The sequence below is a fragment of the Harpia harpyja genome, chromosome 5 (assembly GCF_026419915.1).
Source record: "Harpia harpyja isolate bHarHar1 chromosome 5, bHarHar1 primary haplotype, whole genome shotgun sequence".
Classification (NCBI taxonomy): domain Eukaryota; kingdom Metazoa; phylum Chordata; class Aves; order Accipitriformes; family Accipitridae; genus Harpia; species Harpia harpyja.
Genome location: NC_068944.1, coordinates 31,330,459 through 31,349,576, shown reverse-complemented (window position 1 = coordinate 31,349,576; position 19,118 = coordinate 31,330,459). Strand labels below are relative to the sequence as shown.

The following is a 19,118-nucleotide window of genomic DNA, read 5'->3' as shown; positions in this document are numbered from 1 at the left end:
ACTTTTTTCTATTCTGCTTCCTGTAATGAAAGGCAGTGATATTTGAACAGTTTTCTCTTACCTGTCTAGTAAGCTTTCCAATAACCTGTCCTTCCTGACTTTAAAAAAAAAAAAAATCTAAGGGCACATATTGTTTCTTTGATTCTTCTCTGCTACGGCTGATTTACTGAAAAAATAAAGTGCCATTTCACGGGGTCTCCAATGTTCATTTTTTGCTTTCTAGAATTCAATCTGAGCTTCTTGTGCAATGCTAAAAGCTAGGACTTGGAAACAGCCTCTGGCAGGAGTGTGGCAGGCCAAGGATAAAAAGCACACTAATGAAAAAAGCAACAAGCAGTACAAACCCAGGTTTCCCAGCTTGACCTACAAACCCAACCCAGCATATCCTTTCATTGTGTCCCCCTCCTCTGCTACCTTTTGGCCTCCAGAGACTGACTGGGTGCCTCTTGCCATGGGTGACGGGGCGGTTGCAGGGGGTGGGTGGCTGCCTCTGGTCCCACACGGAGCCCTGCTGCTATGTCCAGGCAAAACAGCCCATCCTTTCCCTGCCCTGCTCCTGCTGTCTGCACCCCTCTTGATCCAAGAACTTTAACCTCTGAGCTTCCATTGCAGATAAACTTGGTCTTGGCTTCCACCATGCCTGCAGACCTTGAAGGAATTGGGTAGGGTGTTATCTACATATATAAGCACGTAGCTAATGTTTATAAAATACTCTACTGCTGTTGAGCAGTGAGAACTGCTTTGAGGACCACAACGCTTTCAGCTGGTGGAGTGTCTTTCGTTATTTTTCCCCAGTTCTTCACATGTGAAATGAACCCATCCCCAAGCCCAAGGTATGGCATGATATTTCTGCTCCAACCGCCCTGAAAGTGGTTTGGATATTTCCCCACTCTGGGGAATACTGAGATACCTTCAGCTACCGTCTAGGTGTACAGAGTTCAGTTTCCTAAGCATGTATAACGTCACTTATATTTGATAGCTAGCAGCTGGAATTCGATTTTTGTAGCTTATCTAAACGGCTTGTGTTCGTATTTCCTTAACCCAGTGTTTTTACAAGAAAATTGAAGTAAAACTATATAGATGATCCATGAAAATTGGCATCATCTTATTCCTATTGATGGCTTTAAACAGAAAAAACAGAGAAGGGCAAAGCACAAGTAAAAGGAGTTCTATTTAGGCTGCAGGTTCTTAGTCTTAAGCTTGAAATTTCAGGGCTGATCGTGAACCTGCCTGGAGCCATGAATTTCCATGTACAAAATGCAGCTTTGAAATCTTTTTCAAAGTCTTACGTTTGAACTGTGGAAAACCAGAGATGAGAAGGCAGTTCCTAAAGGAGAGAGGAGAGGCCTCTCTGTCGCACTGCGCCTTTCATCTCCAAACACAAAGGACCAACATACAGGAAAAAAAGCAAGTGTAAGCTGAGCCACAGCCACTCAGCCTGAGGTTGCAGCCTGGTATCGTCTCCCTTGCGGCAGCCCTGAGCAAAGAACATGGCAAGGGAATGGGAACAGGTTATGTCAGGATATTTCTTGGGACTGCTTTCTCTGTCTCCAATGATTTACATCTCAGGGGCTTTCAGAGGCAGAAGTGGTGTTTTGTATTTAAAAGTCACTGTCTTCACTAATGAGTTTCAAAGTTTCATGCTAAAATGCAAATTTTTACCTGCAAATTGTGTTGGATTTTACTCAGAAGTACTAGAGCAAAAATTAAGATTTTAGGAACAGATGCATTTAAAGACCCCAGCGCCACCACTAAAAAAATGTCAGCATGTTGTGTTTGTAAACCAGACATGACTCTGCCTCTGGTATTTTTGTTCTTGCATGTTTTTCAGAGGTGTTGGAATTTTCTGTTGGTACTCACAGAGCTTGAGATTCATGCGGTAACTTGTGGAGCACCTTGAATTAGGGGATGCTTGTTTCTGACTAGGTAAAAGAAAAAAACTCTCCCAATTCTCAAGGTTTGAAGTTTGAACCCACTCATCCATGGGGATTTAAAGGACATGTGCCCAAATACCAAGGAACAAAGTAGGTGTTGTCTTGGACCCCAAACCTCCGCGTTTCTTAAGTTCTGTGTGAAACCGACCTTACTGCATGGGTTTCTGTATTTATTTCTCAGACAAAATTTACCTTGAAATGAAATAGGATTTTTAGAAGCCAGAGGGGATTTCAGCCAAGAAACTAAGATAATGTTCATCAGCAAAATTTGACCCAAGGCATTACTGAGCCTCTTCTGCCTGTGTTATATATCAGAAAAATTCTTCCCAGACAGCTGTTCTTCATAACAGCCACTGCTTATTGCTCTTGATTTTGCTGTAAGCCAAGCTCATAAATGCATTTTTAATTGATGTAATGGAAGACTTGGAATTTGGGGGGAAAAAGGATTATAATTCCTTCAATTATGCTGAAATATTTGTGAGATAATTTTAAATAGGTGTCTTCTAGAAGGCTTTGCTACTTCATTTTTAATACTTACTGTAAGCTGTTTCAGATGGGAGCTCTTTAAAAGTCAGAGCATCAATAAAAGGTTATTAAAAGCAGGCTAGCGTCTGGTTAGCTCAGGTTTTTGCTAAAGCTATGTTACATGACTGAATGCAGGTGTGTGTATGCACCTGTGTGTCTGTGTATATATGCATGTAACTAACAAAAAATGCATGAATAAAAAATCATCTGCTACTTGTCTGCTGCTTGCTGTACAGCTGAAGTGCTTCTGCAATACTGAAAACATGAGTTTTTCTGGCATGTGAGAACAAGCAAGTGAACTTGCCTGACAGACAGGAAGCAAAATCTGTTCATGAAGACAGACTGACAGTTCAAAAGTGCAGGGAAATGGGAAAAGGGTAATCCAGGCTCCCTTTTAAGTTTGCTTAATAATAAGGTTTTCTTCTCTTCTCAGAAAATCAAAGATTACATTCACACAGGTAAAGGGCTTTTTAATTTGATTGTTTTAACTGAGTTTCTTTATGCAATTTTCCATTTGATTTAATTCTGTTTAGTATGATAAATGCTGCTTAATCTGAAATTCTTTATTTTCATTTTCATGTATGAAAAACAGAGATGAAAGATTAGCTTCTAGCGACCTGCATCAAAATATAATTTGGCTGGAAATGAAATGAATTTGGATTTAGCTGTAACTCCTGGATAGTTTTGCTGCAACAACAAATCTTCATAAAGTTAAGCTGCCTCTGCTCAAGGAGTGGAAGAGGTGTGTTCAGCTGAGCTGTGAGAAGCTCCCGCGGTCTCTGCCCTGCCTCTGTGTGTCTGACTGGAGTCAATGCCATCAGATCCTCAAAATGTAAAGGAATTTAGGATTTTAAAGTAAGATTACTGCGGCAGCTTTTCATGGTTTAATTATTTTATATTGGAGGCTGCTGAATGATGCTTTTGGTGAGCTGATTGCTTTTCAGAGAGCATTAAAAGATTTAGTTGCTCCCTGTTTCAAACATTTGGAAATTTTCGCACTGGGATTGAAGGGAGCTGTGGAGCAAATCGTGTCTCTCCCCGGGTGCTGGCGGCTCGCTTCCTTGGTAGCTTGGGCTGTGTGGAAGGAGTTATGACAAAATGTAATTATTTTGGGTTTAAGCTTTGTTGTAACTTGGTCTGTGTTTTGTCTCTCAGCTGTATAAAAGGCAATACGCACTGGTTGTTGGGTTTTCTTAATCGGTAAGTATTAATGGCAAGTATTAATACAGCATTTTCCCCCTGCTCTGCTGGTGGCACTGGTCTCGCTGGGTTCCCGCTGCCTGGGCTGGTCCTGGGCATGTGGCTGTGGTGGGGAGCCGGCCGCCCCGCAGTGCAGAGCGGGCATCTCTGGGCGGACGTCTCTTCAGATCCCTGTGTCCTCATTTACCTCAAGGCGTTAGCTGCAGCTCAGGGTAACGCAGGCACTGGAACAGTAATACAGGCAACTTATGGGCCATCGCATCCTCGCCGTACCGTTGTGTGACCGTAGCTGCTGGAGTTACCATCCATCCTCCTCCGCGGTGGGGAAATAGCCAAACACCTCATATCCCAAGAGCAAACGGTCCTACTTACAATATTACACATATCACGTGAAAGGTATTTACAGAAAAATTAATTTCTTTTGGATAGTGCGCAGGAGGAACATGCAGCGGTCATAAAAATCTCCTTCCATCAAGGCACCGGTGACCGACGGCCCGCCCAAGTCGCTGCCAGCTGGCCCTGCAGTTGGGCATGGCAGCAAAGGAGGTTGCCTGTCAGGACTGGCTTGAGATGAACTTGGTATCAAATAGGAGGGATTGGCATTTACCGAACAGTTAAAAAATTCTTGCCAGCATGGCTTCGAGTGCTATGAATTCTATTGTAATTTTATTCTGTGCTGATTACAAAAGAACGCCGTCGCTTTTCCCTGAGGATCCGCTCAGAAAGACCCCATTTGTTCAGAGCCAGAAACAGGCCTCGCCTGTGGCTGCTGCCCCCGCTGCTCCCCGCGCCCGGCGGGGACGCCTGCCGTGCCGCCTGTGGCGCTGAGAACAACCGTTTCCACCTCTCTCTGTCTCTTCTTTGCCAAATTTCCTCCCGCTGCCCGGCCCCGGACCCTCCCCAGGGGCAGCCGAACGCCCCTGAGCTGTCTCCCTGCTCCTCCACGAGCCCTCTGCGCGGGTGGCAGCGGTGGGTCGGCAGCTCAACGCTCGCCTGGGCAGGGACAGGTTGGGCAGCCGGGAGAGCTCTGCCTGACTGCCGTGGCTGAGACAGGCTCAGCAACACACAGGGGCTTCTTAGGAGCCTCCAGAGGCAGTCCGAGCTGGAATTGGATTAGCTTTCGATTTAGTTTCCGTTCAAGTCCTCTTACCTGGGAGACACAACCGTGCCCTGGGGTGCTTGTGTTGCTCACACGCAGATCTTGGGCTGCATTCGCTTCTTTCTCTAGATGGTTTCTATTCACTTGCACTCTCCCCTCCCCGAAGCATTTTCTGATGGCCCTTCTGAAGCATCAGCTGTCTCGCCAGTGCTTCCCTACAAAGCCTGTAAACGTATAGAAGATTGATAGGTTCATAAAGTAGAAGTTAAGGTGGTGTTTCCCTGCTTTCTGCTTCAAACTGTAGGTTTCTGAGATGATTGCTTTTTCTCACCCTCTGGGGTTTGCAAGGCTTGTCTGATCGGTCTTTAGAAGAAGCCCAAGTGTCTGACAAGCCTATTGAAAACAAAGCAACAAATGAGTTGTCCTCTCTCTTTCCTTCAAAGGTAGCCCTAACGCCAGAGCATGTTCTTTGATAGGATGTCATACCATACTGCTCCACACCATACAGATATCCCACCCATTCGTATTGCAGGGTAAGGAAGAAATGAAATCCCCAGCGCTATAAAGCTGTATGATGTATTGCTAGTTCTTTTGAATTCTGATGTTGGAACTTCACTGAATCCTCTTTTACTGTGGATTTCACTTGCTGAGCCATAATAAAATGGATAAATCCAATAATTTCTTTGAATTTGATTCCTTTTGTGTTGTGAAAACAGTGGTCCAGTATGTATTTAATAGTTCATCTATTCAATAGTTAATCTCATAACATTTCTCTGCATCTGGAGCAAAATACCCGGGACAATAATGCTGGCTAATAATATCAAACTGATGAGCAAAGAAATAGCACCCACATTCTCAGCTGATGATGTGGCAAAGATCAAGAAATTCTGCAAAGCTCAAACTAAAGTAAGTTATAAATTGCACTAATAGTGGCTAATGGATAATGAGATTCCATTCTAATGTTGGTAATGTGCAATGTAAGTGTTTGCTGTTTCTTAAATAGGGTATCTTTGACCATTTAAGCAAGTCTTTAGCACCAAACGTTCATGGCCATGAGTATATTAAAAAAGCCATTTTGTGTATGCTACTGCGGGGTAATGAGAAAGTTCTCAACAATGGGACACGCATTAAAGGAGACATCAATATCTTATTATTAGGTAAGAGCATGTAGAGTTAATAGTGCATTGATAAGTTATTTTATTATCCCCCCTCCTCATCATGCCAGTGTAGTTCTGTTATGCAATATTAGCGAGAAAATAAAAGCCAACCCAGTACAAAGACTCATTTCGTCTTATACAAGAATGTTTGTTAGTGTCTTAGGATCAATTTATTTTATCCTTGGGCACATTTTTACAATTATTTCTGTTTTGTCCCACACTTCCCTATTTACTTGACATCTGTTCTATGTTTCTAACTAGTGCCGGCATGATGCGCAATCGAGTCTAATCCTGCACTGCTCATTCGGGCGAGACACCCACTGATTTCACGAATGGGCTTCAGTTTATCGCTCAAGTTGATGGAACTATTCTACTTCTGTCACTTGTAGGCACAGTGGCTGTTCTGTTGTGACTTCATTTCTAAATGCTTTGTTTTCAGCACCCATAATTAAGTTACATTAGCCTGACAATGCTAACCTGCTACATAACATGTCCTGGCAGAGGTGTCAAGCTTCCTTACATAAATCAATCTCTTTATTTCTCTACAAAGCTTCAATCAAATATTTGATAACTTGCTTTAAAAATAGATTAACCTAAAACAATAATCCTTTTCAAATCTTTCCGTTAGAGTATGTCTGTTCTCTCCTGAAGAGAGCAACTTGCACACTTAACTTACTGGCAGTACTGAAACAACACTTCATCGGCACTGCACTACTATGGCATTTTAACCATGTCACTGCAGATGGGATCTGTTATCCAACAACCCCTTGTCAAAAGCATTTGCCCAGCACCTGAATTACCTTGCTGTATGTCCAACTATAGCACATGTGGAGCCACAAAAATTCAAAGCAGTTGTATAATGGCACTCAATGACATGCTAATGGATCTGCTGAGCTTTGCAATCCAAAGCACTACCTATTAAAGCTTTAATAAGCCAAAAATTGGTCCCTTGATAAAACGCAAAGCTAGGTTGAAGGTAGGCATACTCCTTTGAAATTTGGAATGAGATCTTAAATTAAAAAAAAGAAAGATTTATTCTGGGAGGATTCTGAAGCAACAACTCTAATAACGAAAGCATAGTTCAAGCATTTCTATCTGATTTATTGAAACAGTAGGACTTCTGAGGATGTCTTTAGTACCTACCTGTGTTGCAGTAATGTCTGGAGGGGTATTAGGTATGTAATAATAGCATAGTAATATAAACTTTTGCTTAAGAAAACAGTTGAGGTTCCTTTATAAAAAAATAAATTTACACTCCTGACCGTAGGAATGCCAGCTTCTCTTTCTTTTCTTTCCAGTTTGAGACTGGAATGAACAATTGCAATCCTTCTTATACACCAATACTGTTGGTGTAACCTTACAACTAGCTAAAGCAATTTAGAAGCTATCAGTGGTGCAAGATTTCCAAGTTTGCTAAGACTCGGGAGCATTCTGGAGGGGAAATGCTGGAAAAAAAAACAAACTAAAATTCTATAATGCGGAGGATTTCTTACCAGGGCCCTTCAACTTTGGGAACTTTAAGGCTCAAGCACATGTCTCTGTAATGCTTTGCCTTCTTTCATTTGCCTGAACCTGTGCTTTTGGACATGCTAAGTGGAGCATGGCAGGCTCCTGTACCTGGAATAACGAAAGGTGTTGATTTGATTTGCTAACAATTTTCTCCTGTTGTACTGAAGTTGAACATTCATACATCTCATGACATTTATATGGAAGCTGTATTTTTTAACAACGTATGAAATAAAAGGCTGCAAGCTTAGGAAAAAAATTGTACTAATGATGTTTCAAGGTACTTAAAAGGTTTATGTGAATGTTTTAAAATTTGGAAGTTTTGATCTTAGTTACTTGAAAAGAGGAAAAACTTTGACACTTCTCAATAGCCATCTCGACTTACTCACAACATACTTGCAACACTGTCAGAGGCATCTTCCTCCTTTCACAGGGAAGGAGCTTAGAAAACACTGAATAAAAAATAGTTATTACAAAGATCAAGTGGCAGCTTATAAAAGCTGGCTGTAACCACCCTTCAGCTGCCTGGCAAACTGCATTTTTTGAGACCACAGCCCTGGGCTCCCTTGGAGTTAGCAACATCAAGGTTATCATCCCCTGACCCATCAGCAGGGACTCCTGGCTCTCCCACTCCCACCACCTTCATCCAGCTATTGAGGGCTGTCTGCCAACAGTGATGAAGCTGATGGCTGTCAGGTTTTGGGGGCTAAGGGGGAAGAAGTGTCTTGGCGACGATTGCGGCCATGGCGGAGCCGCGCTGCCAGAGGTCCTGGGCTTGTTCCCACTGACTGCTGTGTCCCTGCTTGTGGCTGCTGGACTAAACTACACCATCGGGGCAGCAAAACATCAAACCAACAAACAGGTACCGGTGGATCACCTTTTCTCAATCTGATTTGACAGCAATTTACTCTGTGCTCTTACTTAAGCCTCCTAATAGTCCTGATTTAACAGTCTTTCCAATAAACTGTGGAAACTGATTTCCTATTTCCCAGGAGTATTTGGGCAATTAATTGTAAAAATACTTCATAAGTGCAAGAACATTTATTCAAGTTCACTCCCACCAGAGCTTGAAAGTACCAAGATTCCAGTTTACTGGAGCAATTAGCTCCTAACATCATCAGCAAATATTTAATGACTATCCCTAACATCCAGCTCAGAGGTCTGGGCCTGCATCCTGCAGTCCCTGGATCTGAAGGGGGTGACCATCATGCTCCTGCTGCCCTCATTTCTTTTGCACATCTGTGGAGAGGAGTTGGGGCTCTAGCTGCTGGGACCCACAACATTTCTGCTTCCGTAAAAGTTTTGTACTGCATACCTCTGTATTTGCATGGGGTTGCCATGTTGTTAAACATAACTGAAGTTTGAGGTTTAATGACAAATAAGCCCTGCTGCAGCTGGGAAAAAGACCTTTGGCAAGAGTAATCCTGCTAATGTGTGGCTCCATCTGAGATGATCCAGACCATTAGGAGTGCATGGCTACGCCTTAGACAGTGACTCTTGGAAGGGGTGTGCAAAAAATATTCTGACTTCACCAGTAGCTACTTAAATTTCAAATACTTTCAGCACTCCTTGTGACAAAAGCCAAAAGTGGTGGAGAAGGAGAGGATTTGTATTGTACTCCTGCTTAATAAACTAAGGGAAGTCACGCACTCACAGATACTATACAAGTTATTCAGCACAAACTGATCATTCATATATATGCTGAATAAAATGGTAGTAAAGAAAGGTCAGGATTTCTCTACTGCTTATTAGGCTATTTAATTTTTCCAGTGCTCTAAAACCAGTGTGCAAAAATGCTTTGGCCCTACAGTTGAAAGATGGCAAAAAGTGCTCTGCTTTCCCCTTTAAGAGGTGATCTTTGTATTGCAAAATATTCCCTAAACCACTTCCACCATCAGCAGGGGGTTGCCAGGAAGGCAGTTGACAGCAGCTGTAACTGCTGATTAAGAAACTGATGCTCAGCCTTGCATTTCCGAAGATATCAAACTTTCCGTCTTTTGAGCTCTAAAACCCTCCTGTTGTGCAACGGGCCCCGCACACCAGGCTGCACGCTGCGCGTCTGTCTGCGCATCAGCAAGCACCCACGTACCAAAGCTCCTGCACCCCGGCCTGTGGGGTTTTTTGGTAAGAAAGCCTTGAAATGGTCTTCATGCCACCTAATAAGAAATGGGGAAGTGTTTTATAGCTGAAGAATATTTGTGGAATGGAAAAAAAAAAAAAAATCATTTTTAGCCCACCCAGTCCTAGTCTACCAGACCAGTGAGATGCTGTGGGAAACAAGGCAGAAAGCAAATATGCAAGTAAGCCAACTTGAGAGTGATCTGACATGCCTGCAAAGTGGTTTGTGCAATATGGGTATAAATCAAGGCAAGTGAAAGCCAAGATGACTTGCTCTTAGGAAAGCACCACCTAATCTAGGCAGTCAGGCATGATTATGGTGTAAATGAAAGCATTTCTATGACTTTGCTAGCTCAAAGGGCAGAGTGGCTTGCTCATTTGAACCCTGGGGGGAAAAAAGGTAAATAAACCTCTGGGGAAAAAAGGGTAAATAAACCTCTGTTCCTCCCTTCCCCACATTTCATTTCAGAAATGCCTTTGAGGTTGCCGACACTGCATTCAAAATGGATGCATCTGTGGCTATTTGTATTTCTCAGAAATTCAAATTTGTTCCAAAGCTCAAGTTCACTCTTGGGGGGGAAGGTGGTTGCCAGCCAGTGCTCTGCAAGCCTTTAATGGTCGGAGTGTAGCCGGCGAGGAGGCTTGATGCCAACCAAATTGCTATGCAATCACTCCCACCGTGTGACTGCGTGGGGATGTGGCCAGCATGGGGCAAAGCACCAGGACAGGCAGCCTCGCTTTTCCTGGCAAGAAGGACTGGGTGCAGGATGGGGACTTCCCTCCCAAGGGAGAAGGACAAATATTTATATATCTGGTCTTTAGTGGCTCAGTGAAACAGAGTGTGGGGTTCCACCAGTTCCTCCAACAAATCGTCCAAGGCAAGAACCGCTCTTATTTATTGCCCCTGGCAGCAACCTATGCAGGGATGAGCTCTCCATAGGGACAGTGGACCCAGCACCACAGGGTACCACCACTGGCTCTGTCTCTGGCAGAAACCGTGGAAGGGGTTATGCTTCCAAGTTTTTATTCAGTCTTCCAGCTTCCAGTGATGAAATATGTTTTTTGTGATGCTTGCGCAACACAGCCTCCACATCACCCTTGCTGCCCATTTCCCAGACTTCCCCGAGGGAGAGAGCTGCCTAAAGAGGCTCCGCAGCACTGCAGTTGGGGCAGCCGGAGGTCTCATGGTGCTTGTAAGTGAGAGAAGTGCACATTGCTATAAGCTAATGGAAATAGGTTTAAAAAGGACACAAGTAGTGGCGATTGATCTTGCTGTGAGCTGGGAACCTGTGAAAAGCAGAGCAAATGGGTGGGCTGCTGAACAGAAGGAATTGTTCAGGCTTCATGTTGCAAAGAAGCATCTATCTGCTTGGGAGACGCAGCCTGTAGGCTATCATGCAGTGGCCCATAGTGGGTATTTGTGAGCTCAATTTAATTTTCTTTTTTTCCTTAGAGCTTTTTTTCCCATAGGGAAATTCATATTTCCTTATCCCAGCAGCCTTTCTTTTTCCATTCCTCCCAATCACACATGCTAAGGCTTAAGCACAATCATTATTCTTTTGGCCAAGGCAAACCTGCAGTTGTCCTGAGTGCCTGCAGAAGTTGACAGATGCCAGCTGAGATGATAGATACTTTCATTTTCTGTTTCTCTCCTTACTTTCAGCTTACTCGACAAACCTTTTCTGGTGACGAAGGCATGACAGTAGCAGCCAGAATGAAACCTGACTCTTCTAAGGATTAAGAGAGACTCCTACTACAGTTAATAAACAAAGTTTATTAAACAACTTAATAACTACCAAACTTAATAAACTAATAGCTTACTTAACAAACTAAACTGAAGTTGCAATGTTATTTTATGTAATTTATAACGCTCTGTTCTGAACAAGCAAACATCATTTACATGAGTGAAAGCTGCCTCCAAACCCAAGTGTTCACAACATGATGAGAAGTATGAAAAAAAAAAAAGCAATCACACATGAAGAGGGAGACGTGCTGCTGACAAGATTTGGTCTGGCTTTTTGTAGCATAGACTGCATGGATCCAGATGGTGTTAAAAAAAAAAAACAAAACTCAAGGGCAAATGCACATACATAGAGCTCTGGCAGAACAAGATGGCTGGTTCTAGTTACATATTAGTACCTGCTAAGCAGAAATGCTATCATTAAGAAGTTAATCAAAATGTTCCATCAAATTGTTTAGAGATAAGATTCAAATCTGATAAAAAGCATGCAATCTTTTTCTCCCATGAGTATTGCATTGGAAGAGCAATCATGTTTATGTATTGTAGGATTGCAACCTTGGGAAACAATAAGGTTTGATTTTTGTTCTTTTAAGTTCCAGACATTCAAGTTAGGCTTCTCTGATGCTATTTTGTTTTCACAGAAGGTGAAGTCAAAGGCAGAGATCAAGCATGGACCGTTTCATCTCAAGTGGAAGGAGTTTAGGAATTCATGAGCAAATGAAAATGGAAACCTGTCTGCAACCTTTATGATACCAGATATAACGTTCATGTTGTAAGTAATAAACCTGGGGGGGGGGGGCAGGAAAAAAGCATTCCATGAAAAAATTAAAAAAGGTGGCACTGGTTTTGAAGAAGTTAAGTTTAATACGAAGAAGACTGATCCATATGTACTCCAGAAAATTATTAATTTGGGAGTAGGAGGGGGGATCAGTCTGAATTGCTGTAGTCACTGTTTTTTTTTTTTTCCTGGTTCATTCTGTTGATGTTCGGAAAGGGGAGAGGACAAGGAGAGCAGCAACATGGAATCTGTCTGCTGCAAAAAATTCACAATCTTCTTCTTGCACAAAACGAATTATTAAAACTTGACTTTAAAGCTGTCTTTTGTAATGAACTAGAACATATGTAGATGAAAGAAGTGGGAAAATGAGAATACTGTATATTTAATTTCTTCATAATTTCAGATATTTTGCCATTACTGCATCAAATACTACAAAAGTCTCTAAGCGACAACTCTAGATTTGAGAAACAGCAATTGACTGTTCAGAAAAGGCAGTTTATTTGGTGGTTATCTATCTTCTCCTTTTGAGACATGACCATCTGTACTACCAGCACTGAAGATAGCTTGAAAATGCAGCCCAAGTAGACAGGAGAATTAAGATCTTATTTATAAGAATCAAAAGTACTTTAACTGACAGGTGGCATCTGTGTCTTAGCAAAAGTCTCTGAGCTCCAGTAACAGTGGAAAAGGAGAGCTGTGGAAAAAAAATTGAGAGATACTGCTTCTCTGTTCTGATCTGCACCTAAAAAAAAAAAAAAGACAACTCATGACTCTTGCCCTGCACCCTCGAACCATGTCTGCCTGGCCTGGGTGGTACGAGACACCTGACATGCTTAGCTGAAATAAGAGAGCTAGTGCCTAGGTTCAGTCCTTTTTTTTGCATTTTGACAATGCAGTGCCAGCCATCTATTAGACATTACGATTCAGTTATTTTCTACTTGTGCAAAAGCTAGACTGAGCGAGCTGATCCATGTGATGCCAATAGCAATGAAATTGGTGTAGTTTGCCTATATCAGGAATATGAGGCTGTGTATACTGTTTAGCATAGATATTAGGTGGCATGCCTAAAAGATTTTCTGCAATGCTGAGATTCTTGAAGAAAGACCAGTAAGTAGCTAGAATAACAGCCTACCTTTTTTTTTTTTCCCCCAAACCTGAGCCACTGACTTGAATATTGGGATTATTTTATTTTATTTTTAAGCCCATGCTGTGACTCCTGATAGACTCAGCAGTATGGAATGAGTCATGCACACATCTCGAAATACAATGTGCACATACTCTGCTGGGTCCAGCTGTACAGCTAGTCTGGAGCCCAGAAAAGGAGGAGCAAAGAAGACAACATTCACTTAAGCCTGGGTCTTTGCTAGCGGGGCTAGAGGAGTCAATGTCCACGGCTCAAGCCCTTGTTCTGCACATTGTGGGAATCCAATAATAGGCTTTTTACACTAGTCCTGATGTGTAGAGTGGAATGTGCCTAACCAGGGATGCAGGCAGAGCAAATCCTTGTTGCAAATTTTAACCTGAATCACCACAGTTTGAGAAGGACAGGAAAAAGAAGTGGAACCTGGTGCAGATTTAACACTGGTAGGTTTTACTACCATATTAGTATCTCAGTGATTTCATACGGAGAAGTTTACATTGAAGATTTTTAGTAAAACTTTCTGTGAATAAATCTGCTTTAAGAACGTAAGGTAAACACTCAGGCTGCAACCCCATCTATGGCTCTCTGGCTGAGCAACACAGTATCTGATCTGTGATGAATACCCATACTATCTGTCAAATGTACATCTCCAAAATCAAGCTGTTTCATTAAAAATAATAGATGCGGTCCTAGTAACCATGTAGGAAAGGTCTTTGCAAAGCAGGGAAGTCAGCTCCAGAGGAAAGCTGTAGGACCTGGGCTGGTGAACCTTCATTGCTGTTTTTGCAAGAGGTGACCATTACTGAGGCGTGGCAGCTTTAACCAGTTAAATTACAAATCCAAGTAAAGCATCGACTCATAAAGAAGAAAACTCCAGTTGAAATGCTTCATTTCCTAAACCATGTATGTACTCACCTCCTTTCTTCACAGAAGAATACCATCACTGTAAGTCAGTTGTGCTACAGCTTTTTAAGAAAAATTATTTGTTCAGGAACCTGAGCTAGTAGTATAATTTTTGTGATTGGTAGACAATGAAGTGCAATATTGACTCTGATGCTGGACTTCCTGAGTAATTTTTCTGCATTGTAAATTGAAAAAACAGAATTTTCTTCTTGAGTATTTTGGGGTCAGTTAATGACATTAGTAAAAACTCAGTCTCTTTTGGCTCTATGGAATCTGCACACCACTGAAAAATGAGTTGTTCATACTCACTGACTCGGAGATTCATTTTTAAGTTGTGCTCTTCACTGATTCCTGTTTGAAATGAATAAGCAGAAGCTTAAGGTTCTTTCTCATGGAAGTTTCCCATTTCAGGCTATACCCTACAGAATTTGTATCTTGCATAATGTAATATATTGTTCTGTCTATTAAGCTCTCTTCTGATGAAAGCACAGGGAAGTGTTTATGCCATTTCATGTAATCTGGATTTCAAAAGATATAAATTATCATTGCAGTCACAAATCTGGTAGTTCACATTTGAAATTATGAAATGCTCACTGTTTATAATGTTAAGTATTTTAGCCAGGGTTGAATTTATGAACAGTCTCATTTGTGTCTTCTTAACTCCATGTAAATCTATGTGCATATCTTAATTGAAGGCGCATTTGGATGATTATTTGCATGAAAACTGCTGATGAAGACATGTCAAAATAGGAAAGTTATTTTAAGACATCTATAGTAGGATATCTTCCTATCCAGGATGTTTCTTAGCTCTGACAAATCTTTGTTAATTTTGTCTGGCTGTTTTCATGAATCTTTGGGTTCTGACAAAAGCTAATAAAACCAGCTATGAATGCTTTAAATATAACTACATTTCAGAGAATATTAATCAGAGGAGGACTACATATATAATGTTGGTACAGAAGCATACACATTTGTTGCTTTGTTCCATGCAGTAGCATTCAGAGGAAGACTAGTTCCCTCAGCAAATTTCCATACATTTGAACTGCTTTCGCCCAGAGTTAGGGTAAATTGCATGACAAATGTTATGATCATCAACATCCATTCTGGGGAATCAAAGTAGCTGCTGACCTTTAAATGTGAACATATTCACATACCAGTCTACCAACCATCTGGTGTGACCTGACATTTCTATTACTGGCACTCCTGTCTCTTGCAGGCCCCCTCCAAAACAGTGCAAACATGATGATCTGTGCCCATAGTGACTGCCATCTTCCTCCACAAAGTGTCCTCAGTGAAGCACACTTTGCTTCCTCTGGCCCTTCTCCTATTTCCATGCCTACTCTGTTCTCCAAATCCCACTGAGTTGTAGCCCTCCTTACCAAGGGTGTTAAGGGAGACACCAAATCCAACAGACCCGGGATCCTTCCTCCCCAGCCAATGTGCCCAGCCAGGAACGGTCCCAGGTGATGTCTCCATCCCAGTCCCAGGGATGCAGCTGCTGCTGTTCCTGCTTGCAGGTCTGGCCTGTAGCAAGGTTGAGTGCGTATCCAAGAGTCACACTCTTTCACACACATGCACACACAGGTCCCTAATGCGGCTGGCTGCACAGACTGTCTCACACACACAGAGCAGCGCGGGTAGCACAACCCACCTATAATGCTGCCCAAACTCACTCACACAAGTGCAGAGAGCCCCATCCTCTTCCTCCCCTCCAGCCGATCAGAATGGCGGTTCTCTGGTGAAAACATGTATGCCCTCAATCTCCACATCCATAAGCACACCCACATTCACAGCCCCCTTGAATGTGGCCTCTAAACCTGTTTAATATCCATGCCTGGACCCGGGGTCCTTTAACTGGTATGCAGGTCACCTCCTACTTGCCAGATAGAGCAACGTGATGCTTGCTAGCAAAACAGATGCATACGCTCACACACTCATCACATAAGCACTCCCACAATCACAGATCCCTTGAATATTACCATGGGCTCTCAGCTCTCAGTCTGCCTAATACCCATGCCTGGACCGTGGCCTCCCTTACCCCAACCACTGGCTCAGACCGAGTCCTCCAGATGTGGAAGTGTTTCCTCCAACTCGCCAGCTAGTTCAGCTTGAAGTTTGCTGGTGAATTATACGTATACACACAGAAGATTAAATTCACTGAAGAAATATAAACACACCCAGGTCTCTCCAGTTGCTGGCACTTAGATCTCTTACACACCCACATACAACCCGACCCCTCCAGTTGCTGCCACCCAGACCTACAGACCTGGTGCCCATGGCTCTTCTCCGGTTGCTGGCACTTGGACCTTTCAACACACATACAACGCAAATGCACCAGTCCCTCCGGTCACTGGTGTTTAGACCTACAAGCCCTACAGCCCAAGTCCCATGGCCCACAGTCCCTCCAGTTACTGCATGCCAATCCCTCCATGTGCTAGTACCTAGACCTACAAGCCCTAACATCTGTGATCTCCTCTGGTCATTGGCACACAGATCTCTTTTCAGGCCGGTCTCTCCAGTTGCTGACACCGTCTTCCCACACTAGCTCCTCTCTGATCCACCGTGATCCTTCCGCTTTTCTTTGAATCCTTTGGCCCTTCCCCTAAACATCCCATAGTCATTTTTACATAAGTCCACAAGCCTCTTCTGATAGCCGATATCCCAATCAGCCTCCAGTATCCCATAATACTCATGTTAATCATGTTTCCCCCTTCCTATCAGTAAAAAATTGTTCTTCACATTGACATTCTTGAAGGCTCTGCCTGAGTAGTTCCTTTAATGGACCATCAATCAGCGGCTGAAGCGTTCTGGGTCCTCATTATTGTCTCTGTTGTGACTTCCTTATTAATGTTCGTGTGTCTGTGTGGCTAATTTACCACTTTCCTCATTACTTGTTATTTCTTTGATAGTGAGTAGATCACAACCAAATAACTCAATGAACCAGATGCTCCCACACTCCACATACCCTCACACGACTGACTGACAGCTGTTGCATGACTCAGAACCACTGGGTACCCCATGATTACAGGGTCCAGCTCCCTTTTATTATAGACATCTGTATCACGATAAGATAGCAAACCTAGACTTCACTGTGTTGATTGAAAATCAGGGTGCAGTTTTACACATTTTCTTCATGTTCAGGTAGACTTAAAGGACAGGGCAGGCACATCACACAACATATTTCCATTTTTCTCCATTGCATGGTGATATACAACACTGTTGGACACTTCACTGACTTTAGCACAGTATTTTACTTTACAAACCTTTATTGTGATGGTTAAGACAAAAGTAATACAAATAATGATGATGTCATTGTGGTTTTCCAGTGATGTTCATCTTGTGTCATTGATGCTTGTTTGCATTATCTTCAGAAGGATGTTTTATTCTAAATGGGAAGAACAAAAAAACCAAACCCACATTTTAAAAGTGTGTAGGGAAGGGAAGTATGTGTATAATGTAAGAGCGTTACTTGCAAAGAAACCAAAATTATTTATTGGAAGGTCATAAAGTAACAGTGTCAAGTATCTGGCATTGCACAGAAGTACTGCACCTCGACAGGATATCACACAAAGAATATTAGTACAAAATTAAAAATGGAACTCTGCTGTCTGGAAGGCCATTCCTCCTCAATTTCCTTACAAAATTTCTCCTGGGCCTTGTGAGTCCCTCTAAGCTATGTCACTCTTGCTATTTCCAAGTTTAAGTCTCTATTTAAACTAAGAGTCCATGTGCCTCGGACTTTGTGAAATTTCCTATCAAAACCTGCCCAAATGCTGCTGCTATTCACTACATGGCCTTTCTGATCCATTCATTCAGATAATTTTAACCTGCTGTCTTCTTTTACCTCTCCCTAAGTCATTATTTCCATGGCTGATTTGTTCCTTGCATAAAAAATGGCTATTGAATAGGGAATTTTTAGATTTGCTTTTCGTTTTGACATTTTGGGTTGGGTTTTTTAGCACCATATCCAGGTGTTTTAAGGGGAGATCTTTAGTATAAAATGCAGTAATAGATGAGCAGAAAACACAGTTTAGTTACACATTGAAAATGAGCCCCTTTGTTCATACTCTCCCACTCAATGTAGGCTGCCATTGGGGCACTAAGATTGGGGGGGGGGAGGGTGGAGGAGGAGAGCAGGTTTGGAATGAAGTGGCTTTTTGGTGTTTGATAAATTAGCAGCACTTAATGGAGCTCTTTAATTCCTAAGCTGGAGTCTTCAGACTTCAAAAATGTGACATCTTCCAATTTATTTCTTACTGGATTTGATTGTTACTTTTTAGTAAATATAGAGAGATATATGTATGTGTGTATATATTTGTTGAAAGAGGCAAAATACTTACTACTTGTAGAGTCAGGCTCTCCGCATTTTCCTTTCCTTGGCTGTATTTCTTTTTAAGGCACACTGTGGTTGTGATAGTGACAATAAGCATTACAACAAATACAGCCATGGTTGAAGAAACAACTATTACAGTATTTTCGTGAGTGGACCCTCTCCTTTCACACTTTTCTCCCATGTACCACCAGTTGTCACCGGCTGGACATCTAGAAAGTAAAAGAACAAACATGTGCTATCACCTAAAGATTAAAGGCATGAAAAGGTCTACTTAAGAAAAACGGCATCTCTGATGTACTGTTTCTATATCCCAAGGCATAATGAAGTTATCTTAAAATGGACTTCTATTATAAAGTTGTCTTGAGTGGCCCACTGTCCTTACACATCCGGATGTGCTTCTTTCAGCTTCCTGCTCTTTTACAGGTCATGTCTTTACAGAGAGCCTTTGCCAGAAATCCCAAGCGCTATCCTGATCCTTTTGACTGCTTAACGCTTGGCCGCAGCTGATCTATAGAGTTGCTGCTACAGAATGGTTGTCTTTTGCTACCAATAGAGATACTGTCTGGATCAGTCAGTTCACTTATCTGCTGCTTTTTCCTTGAAGTTTATAGCACTTCTGTTGATGATAGAAAACTCACTTTCTGCTGCATGAAACTGATACCTGTCACTAGGACCCACTGTCA

At 42.3% G+C, this 19,118-nt stretch overlaps 1 protein-coding gene and 1 long non-coding RNA gene across 2 annotated transcripts in view; one reads left to right on the top strand and one right to left on the bottom strand.

The window, feature by feature from the left end:
• Positions 1-7,848: 7,848 nt before the first annotated feature.
• LOC128142199 (uncharacterized) lies at positions 7,849-14,197 on the top strand. Its single transcript, XR_008235297.1, has 4 exons — positions 7,849-8,283; positions 11,922-12,049; positions 12,714-13,165; positions 13,260-14,197. It is a non-coding gene; the product is annotated as an uncharacterized LOC128142199 (long non-coding RNA).
• Positions 14,198-17,377: 3,180 nt separating this feature from the next.
• The window catches only part of MEP1B (meprin A subunit beta), a 32,543-nt gene continuing 30,802 nt past the window's right edge, over positions 17,378-19,118 (bottom strand). The window contains 2 exon segments of the mRNA XM_052788209.1: positions 17,378-17,487; positions 18,443-18,644. Coding sequence (XP_052644169.1) covers positions 17,470-17,487; positions 18,443-18,644 — 220 coding nt within the window. The 3' untranslated portion in view covers positions 17,378-17,469.